The sequence below is a fragment of the Quercus robur genome, chromosome 8 (assembly GCF_932294415.1).
Source record: "Quercus robur chromosome 8, dhQueRobu3.1, whole genome shotgun sequence".
Classification (NCBI taxonomy): Eukaryota; Viridiplantae; Streptophyta; class Magnoliopsida; order Fagales; family Fagaceae; genus Quercus; species Quercus robur.
The window spans coordinates 13,979,712-13,988,969 of record NC_065541.1 but is presented as its reverse complement, the minus strand read 5'-3'; the positions used below and the strand labels follow the sequence as shown (position 1 = coordinate 13,988,969).

The 9,258-nt window shown below is 32.1% G+C and overlaps 1 protein-coding gene across 1 annotated transcript; it reads left to right on the top strand.

Annotated features, from left to right (window-relative positions):
- The first annotated feature begins 332 nt into the window (after positions 1-332).
- LOC126695904 (homeobox-leucine zipper protein PROTODERMAL FACTOR 2-like) lies at positions 333-5,892 on the top strand. The gene is made up of 9 exons (XM_050392700.1): positions 333-475; positions 648-729; positions 1,243-1,806; positions 1,897-2,001; positions 3,075-3,275; positions 3,352-3,523; positions 3,678-3,949; positions 5,366-5,461; positions 5,557-5,892. Exons 1-9 carry the CDS (start codon positions 333-335, stop codon positions 5,890-5,892), a joined length of 1,971 nt encoding a protein of 656 aa, XP_050248657.1.
- The last annotated feature ends 3,366 nt before the right edge of the window (positions 5,893-9,258 follow it).

The window sequence follows — 9,258 nt, the reverse complement described above, 5'->3', positions numbered from 1 at the left end:
AACAAGTGCAGTCTCCGGACCATGTCTTTATCTTCAATCAATTGCCAAAACCTCATTGATATGCACAACTCAAACACAGAGAAAGAGAGTGGTCGGTTACTTTGAGAATTATCATCTGTATGTACAATATCTAACATAAATTTTTCCTTGATTTTCTCCACTTTTTTTTACTGATTCACCCATGTGTATTTTGTTAATGTTTTCTTGCTGATCATGTTATAGTCTTTCTCATTTGATGCTGTTTTTTTCTCTCTCTTTTTCCCTGAATTATTCAATTGTAAGTAGTATAAGAAATGATAAATTTTGATATAGTTTATATGTTACAGCTGAACATGGCTGGGGTCGGACCATCAGGTAGTGATATTCAGAAGAGTGAAAACAATGATCCCATGAACAATACGGGGAATGAGATCTTTGACCATGACATGGATGATACTAGTAACGCCAGGGTTGATCATGAACTCGAACCTCTAAAGTAGGTCCTTTTAAGGTTTATGGAGATGGAGAACATGCATATATTTAATATTGTTTTTAATGAATTTTTTGTTTTTTTTTAAATATTTTTTTTTTATTGATGTTGTGGGTATCATTTTAATTGATGTATATCATTTTGATTCTAAAGGTTTTAGTGTTTCTGGTTTATACAGTGTTGTGGAAGAGTCTACACATGCAGGTGATAAGATGGAGAATGACAACAATCTAGGGTTTGAGCCTGATGTGAATCCAAAGGTAAATGGATTTATGTATAGCTAGCAGGTATGAGATCCTTGAGAGAACCCTAAAGCCAAAACCTTTGAATTAAATATTACAGTCTCATGAAAAAACCCTACAGTAGAAGCCCCATGAAACTTGGGTACACTCATGGAATTTCTAATGTGTGAGGAAAAAAAAAAAAAAAAACCCTAAAACCTGCAAGTCTAGGTCATGATATGATAATTAGACAAGTCAACATCAAGGTACTTTTTGTAAAATTATATTTAGCTCTCGTTAGAAGTGGGGTTTCTTAATCTGGGTTCTTTGACTTTCCATGAGATTGTCAATAAAAGGGAAAAAAAGAACTGTCATAATGTTCAAGTGTAGTTTTCATCTGGGTCTTCTCTTATTTTGCATCTGAACCTTATTTTCATTTTCTTTCTCATTTTTCTGTCAAGAGGTTTTGGATCTGTAGCAATTTAAGTAATGGTTGATGTATCTCATTAACTACTAATGTTCATACCCTTTTTTTAAAAGCCCCAATTACAGATTAATGGCGGTTCACAAAACAATGAAAATGCTGGTTCCCCTCCATTATCTCCAAGAACTCCTCAGTCTCCTCCCTGCAATGATTGCTCATCACCTGACAATTACCTCTCAGATTGTGGTTCATCCTCAAGTGTTGGAAGCAATTTTCAGCGAGCAAGTGACCTTCTTATGGCAGTCTCAGTGTCAGCTGATGTATACAAGATGAAAATCACTAAGCTTGTTGTTGCAGCCATGGAAGAGTTAACAAAAATGGCCCTTAAGGGAGAACCTTTATGGCAACTCCAAAAAAATGGAAAAACTGAACTTCTAAATGACGTTGAATACATGGGGCAATTTGGGCATGTTGATGCCACATTGAAGGAGATAATGAAAATGGTTGAGGTGAGAGAACCTCCTCAATGGATGCCAAGCTTAGACAATACTTCTGAGTGCTCGTTTGAAAGTGGATACAAGCCAATTTCATGTAACGGACATGAATCAGAACCCCTTCGTATTGAAGCTTCACGTGAAACCAGTCACGTTAGAATGATTCCAATCGGTCTTGTTGAAATGCTTATGGATTTGGTAAGTTTCTGTTTATTTCTCTCAATTAAAGAGTTCAATTCAAGTTTGATGAAGCATGGATATTAATTCTTTACCTCGTTTGATAATCAGAAGCAGTGGTCATTGGTATTTTCCAATATTGTTTCAAAAGCAATGATACTAGGAATCTTGTCATCAACTGGAAAGGAAGGAAACTATGATGGAACTTTGCAAGTGGTAATATATTGTTTAAGCTTTGTACCATTTTGAGTGTTTGAATTTTATGAATATTTAGTATACGTTTTTAATTCAAGCTTTTAACTTTTCAATACGACTAATCAACCCTATGTTGGGATAGAGAGAGATCAAAGAGGGGAGTGTGATTGTTAAAGCACATTTATTCAATTTCTAATCATTTTATGACTCATTGTCAATCATAGTGTGTGTGTATATATATATATATATATATATGTTTAAGTAAAGTTTCTACTTTTTTTCTCAAAATGATTTTGAGTACAATTAATTAGGTTAGAGGGGGAGGAGAGGGTAGGGACATATTTATTCAATATCCAATTATGGTATACATCTAACTGAAGTTTCTACTTTTTTAGAAGTGATTTTGACTACATCTAATTAACCCTAGGTTGGGATAGAGCGAGAGGAAAGGGTAGGGTTTTATTTAATATCCAATCATTGTAGTAATACAAGCATAGTAAACATTTAAGTAAAGTATCTACTTTTTCAAAAAGCAATTTTATATACAGCTAATTAACCCTATGTTGGGATAGAGGGAGGGTGATAGTTAAAGCACAAATTGACCAATTTCTTGCTGATTTTCCTATTAGAATTGAGCATTCTTGAGGTTCTAATAAGTTGACATTAATAAACATTTTTCTAACAAAAAAGTATCATCTATTCTAACAAGATCATCGCCAAATATCTAGTTTCCTATTTAGATTAATGAATGTAGTAATTTGAAGTTGATCACCCATATATTGCCCAGCTTCTTATTTTATTAGTCTCCAACATTCTCTTGGGGAACTATAATCTTCATAAATTTAATTCTGAAAGTTCTTTTTGTCTTGTTGCTAGATGCATAATAGTTCAAAAGTTATTCTGTTGCTAGATTTTGTGAGGCAATAGTAGCGTTTCTCGACACACGTCTCAAATCCCTTTGCTATTTGTTTCCCATCTTGCTGAGTCATTTACATACTAAATTTTGATTCTTTTTTTCCACATTTATGAGAGATCTTGCATATACCATCATTGCTGTTTTAAGAAAAGTTTCTAAACCTAATGTTCTAAACCAGATGACAGCAGAATTTCATATCCCTTCACCACTTGTTCCAGTTAGAGAGAGTTATTTTGCAAGATACTGCAAACAGGTAGCCCCCGGGACCTGGGGAATCGTTGATATATCTTTGGAAAAATTATTCTCGTATCCGTCAGTTACCTTTCGGAGAAGACCATCAGGCTGCTTAATTCAAGAAATGCCAAATGGGTACTCTAAGGTGATACAACTTCTTTAATCAAGCTTGGTTTAGTAACATTCAATTTATAGCTGAGATTTTCATCTATAATTATTAGGTTATATGGGTTGAGCATGTGGAAGTGGACAATGGATCAGTGCACAAGCTTTTTCAGCCACTAGTGGCATCTGGTTTTGCATTTGGTGCAAAGCGTTGGGTTAACAGCATAGTTCAACAATGTGTAAGGCTTGCAACTTTAATGGCTAGAAGCACCCCCACCGATACTGGAGGTAAAGATATCCACTTTGTTACCTGCTATTAATTGAAGAGGACCATATATCCAATATCTAAATCTCCTCTATTCCTCTACTCTAACTATAAGATCAGTTTTAGCAATTGAATTTGAGCTAAATAATTAGCAATTCTCATTTTCTTATTGAACAGTACTAATACCACAATATGGGAGAACAGGGCTGCTGAAGCTCTCTGAAAGAATGATGAGAACCTTTTGTATTGATGTTTGTGCTTCTGCATCAAACTTATGGATGCCTATACCTAGATATGGGGCTGAAGATATGAGGATCATGACCAAATATAGCAAATATGAACCTGGAATACCTCCTGGTCCATCAGTAGTTTTTGCTACTTCTGTCCAGATTCCAGCCTCGCAAAAGAGAATATGTAATTTCCTCCAACATGCTAATTCTCGAAACAAGGTATATTCAGTTTTAATGCATTGAACACCTGCGTTTCTGGCATCCCTTGCTTGCAAATTTGCAAAAAAAAAATTTTGATTCAATGGAAGGTAGAGATATACCACTTGGTTTAGGGAATGAGCCAATTTGTAGAAACCTCTCTTAATTACAAACCTTTTTGGGAAATTATTCCTAGGGTATATACTCCCTGAATTCAATAATTCAATGTTGGGAAAATTAAACCCTATAATTTCATAAATTAAACTTTGATATTTAAATTGTTGCAAATTAAAGTCTATAGTTTCATTATTTCAAAGCTTGAACTTTTAGAAATGTATCAATTTAAACTCCTAATTAAATAGAAAAATCTAGGATTTATATTGATTCGATTTTAAAGTTCCAGGTTTCAATTTGAAACTAATTAAACTATAAGATTTAATTTGTAACAACCTTAATTTGCAAGGTAATTTGAAATTTTTGATACAATAGGCTTTAGTTTTAAATCATGGATATTTATAACATAGAATATATTTCAACTAAAATTTTCCCTTCAATTTTTAATATGAATATTTATATATATTTTTTGGCATACAAATGTTTAGTTACAACATAAATAATTAATGAATCCCATACTAATACATTACTCATACTAGGACACCATCACTAATTATATTAACTCATACTAGGATAGCATAAACAATGATAACTAATTCTTAGTCTCAAAATTTTAGAAGTCAATTGTGAATTCTCAAAAGATTAGTTAAGGTCAGCCACATTTATTCTTTTTAACAATCTCAAGTAATTGTAAGAAATATCCCTATCTTTAAGTAAATTTCTTCATTTTAAATTACATTTATCATTCTGCAAAGTAATAAAAAATAATGAGAACATATAACATACATAGCTTAACTTTGTTTCTTATGGTAGATGTTGGCACATTTTATCATCTTTTGAACATCAAATAGAAGACACCTTTCATTTTGATGGGATAATACTTTCATTTGGCTTTGTTAATTATTTTCCGGAAAGAGTACATATCTCAAGTAATTTGCAAAACAAAATTCTGCTTTGTATTTTTCTTGGAAAACCATATCTATCTCTCCCTGCTGGTGATGCTAGTTAACCAGACTTAAAATAAAATACCAAGAATGGAGTTCTGGATTACTGAGTTGATTACTTGCATGTGAATACTCTTCATGTATGCCTAAATTCATTATATGAGAGCAATATAAACAAAACATTCATTGGCACCTATTGAATGAGCAAAAATCACATAAATTCATTTGACATAAACTTAAAGTTGTGGCTTAAAAGGGTTTGTACAATAAGTAATAACAAAGTACCTCAATGTATCAAAAATTTACTTTTACTAACTTTGTTAATACCAAGTTTCACACAATGATCTTGCTTCCAATCTGTTTGTAACACAAATTATAGTGGGATATCCTTTCGTACGGATACAGCATCAAAGAACTTGCATACATTATTAATGGCGAGGATCCAGGAAACCGCATTTCTATAATCCAAGTGATTGTAAGTAGCAGATGCCCCTTTTGATTACCTACCTCATAGTCCAATGTTTCAACCAAAATTTCCATGTCTTTATCAGCAGTGTTTCTTAATTACAGGATACGCCAGTTCTGTATTTGCAAGAGAGTTACAGTGACACAACAGGCTCCTATGTAGTTTATGCACCAATGGATGCTTACGCCATGTCCATTGTGTTAAATGGCGGAGACCCAGATACTGTGGTTATCTTGCCCTCAGGATTTGCTATCCTCCCTGATAAGCCAACACCAGAGGGAGAAGAAAATAGTGCAAGTCTTTTGACTCTTGGATTCCACATAATTGATGGTGCATCAACCAAGAACTTCATCCCTTCTGAATCAATAGATATGATGCATCAAATCCTCGCCGAAACTTCCTTCTCGATTATGACTGCTATGATATCACCAAAACATTAAGCTGGTAAGTTCATATTTAGAAATTGTTGTACTACAAATATGTATATAATAACTCCCTTAATAATCAAACATGTAGCTACAAATATGGTTTTGAGTTTTTAGTCAAACCTAGACCATTTATTTGTAACTAAATATTAATGGCTTCTATTATCATATAATATTATCTCCCTAATGCTTCTTCTGTTGAAGTCTAGGGTTTATGTTGCCTAGCTTAACTTGTATTTTCCAGGGTTTTGTATATACAGAAGGGTTCCCAACTTTTTTCTTTCAAGGTTTAGGTTTGATGTTATTGCTTTATGTTGTTCTTAATTGTTATCAATTGATATCGAATTCTAAGGACTCATACCTTGTTAAAGAAAATGTGCAGCAGAAACTAGGCTTCTTATTGTAGCAAGAAAATACAACACAATTGAGAACAACAGTCAGGACAATGCTCTTCTTTCATTTCATTTGAAATAGAGAGAATCTATTTCCTAGTCTAGATTTAAATTTTACAAATCTATACTGTATGTGATATCATGTCATTGTAAATAAAAACAAAATCTTGACTGAACTTGAAAATAAGGAGAGAATTCTATTGATGAGTTGAGCTTTATATTTTAGAGTTAAATTTATTGTACACAAATTGTTACACAATTTCAAAAATCGCTATTTTAAGTGAAATTGCGATTTCAATTACTTTTGAAAGTGTGTATAAAACTATTTAAAATAATTTATGTGTGTAAAATAAACTCTACTCTATGTTTTTATGCCAGCAAAAGTTTACCACATACTTTGTGATCAATATCCTCGTTTCTCCAATTAAACCCTAGCCTTCATGTTGAACATCAAGGAAGAAAAATGGACCAGAATTTTCTTGATGACCTGTAGTTTTTGAACTAATATTAGTTTACGTTCATCAATGTCTTACACCTGGTGCAGTGACATTCTGGTTGACCTATTGTTCTTGTTGTCATTGCAGTTAGAAAGAAAAGCCGGGAGTGGAGCAAAGGGTAAGAATTAATTAATGCATCTTGCACACCTCCCTTATGAAAGTAGAGGAAGTATAATGAAGAGCTCGTTGTTGTAACAAAATATATGTAGAAGACTTTAGTTATACTTATCATTGTTGTTTGTAAGTTGTAACTTTGTATCTTGCTGTGTTCAGCACTATAGACATCGCCGTATAACTTAAAGCTGTTGTTAATAGCTTTTCTCCTTTGTATCTTCTGCCTGTGGAGCAAATGATCTCTCTCGCATAAATTTAGATAAGGGAAAATATTAGCATGCACACTCTATATAATAGAGTGGGTATAATAAACACTACCCTTTAGATAAATAATTATTTTAATAGCTTGAGATTAATATTTATTCTTCCATATCATATCATGTGAAAGTTTAAACATGATAAGATTTAATAAATATCCTATCATGTGAGATTCATTGTTGATCCCAACATGTGAGATATATATGGAAGAATACAAATATGTGCAAAAGTACCGTTGTCCTTATTATGATCATCATTATTATTATTTTATTATTATCAGTATATAGTTGTGATATCTTGACTTTATGATAAAAAACAATTATCATAAAATCGAAGTTATAGCGGTTCAATACTATAATACCTATCAAAGCATTGTTGTTAATTAAATTTACAAGCCATTGGAAAGGTTACCAAATCAAGGATTAATTTCTTTTCCTTTTAAAAAAATGACACAAGAATCACATGAATTTTGCTATGAATGTAGAATTTTATATACTTGTATCATGTGTAAACCGTTATATTAATGGAAATAAATAGTAATGAGCAGATGTGATGGCACGCCTCTACCTTTTATATTGTGCTTCACTCCCTAATGAGAAAGGTTCCCAGCTTAATCCATGCATAAATACGGTGCATATCTCATATATTTTTGAGCCTTTTTCTCCTCCTTGCAGCCATTTCCATACTAAACAGTCTTCTCTTCTAGCGATAGGCATGCGCATTGCCTTAAATTATGTAAATAAAATATCATAATTAACATATAGGCATCCTCTTCTAGCGATAAACAAGCTGTTTCTGTGAGACAAGCTTCCAGACACACTACCAAACACGGTAAAAAATTTCTAACACTGCATTAGCTCAAATTTCTTCAGTTATATGAAAATAATAAATCGTTAACAATAATAACTAAGCAAGAAAAAACCACAAACAAGAAGTACATAGTACTTGAATCTGTGCATTGATATGTACTATTATATAGTAGTTGATGAGTACTGGGTAATTCCACAGTTGAGGTTTGAGTTGAATTTGAGTACATCCCTGCAATTAATAGTGTGAAAAGAACGTCAGTTAATCATTAAATAGTAACTATATTAACCATTTAACAAAAAATAATGTAAATAACGCAAAGAATTAAGCATTTTCTTAGTCCTTGTCCTTCTTATTGAAGCACTTCACCATTTCAAGCACATCCCCCATCTGTGGCAAGGTAATACTTATAATCTATAGTATAACGTTAAAAAAAATAATAATAAATAAAAGACCTATAGGAATTAGGATATTGAGATATTCTAAATCTTTAGCCATTGTTTGAATGTCAACCAAAAAAAAAAAAAAAAAAAAAGTGAACTAGTTTCCACATTACCTAAATTACAATCATTCATTCAATTCATTTCACATACTTACTGATGAAAATTGGACAAAATGGCCCCCATGAAACATCATAATTAAACTATAGCCCTATGAAACATACAGACGGAACACAATTATATAAATAAACAACCAGTATAAAATAAGCAAAATGCCTACATTGCATACCATAAAGGCATAAAGCAAACATGCATTATAAAACAGGATATTATAATACGACAAGTAGCTTTCAATTGTACCACGCAAAAAGATCTTAGGACATTATTTACCTTCTTCTTCTTCTTTTCCTTTTTCTTGAAAAAATAATGTATATATATATATATATATTTTGATGAACTGTATATATATAGAAGAAGAAGAAGGAGGTAAAAAATATATATTTCGTTAAAAAATTTCTGGTGTGTTACCCCGATTATTGACTAGTGTATATACATTCTGGAAAATTTTGTACATACAACATATCTTGTCTAGGAAAATTTTAGGAAATGCTATATTTTTTTTCCATGTCTTTTAACTACTTTATTACCTAATTCAATTTCATGTTTCTACAAAAATATATACACGAATTGTTTCTGGATTATAATTAGAAACTACCTTTGCCTAGATCCACCTCACAACAATAACTCACCCCAACCACCTATAGCTATAGGTAGTTTTAGGGTCTGTTTGGATACCGCTTATTTTGTTGAGAACTGAAAACTTATTGTTAAAAATACTGTAGCAAAATAGTTTAAGTTATGAACAGTGCCATA

Coding starts and splice junctions, on each gene's coding strand:
- LOC126695904 (XM_050392700.1), top strand. CDS start 333: ATGGCTGGGGTCGGACCATCAGGTAGTGATATTCAGAAGAGTGAAAAC. Junction 476..647: donor CATGAACTCGAACCTCTAAA/GTAGGTCCTTTT, acceptor TGGTTTATACAG/TGTTGTGGAAGAGTCTACAC. Junction 5,462..5,556: donor TTTCTATAATCCAAGTGATT/GTAAGTAGCAGA, acceptor TCTTAATTACAG/GATACGCCAGTTCTGTATTT.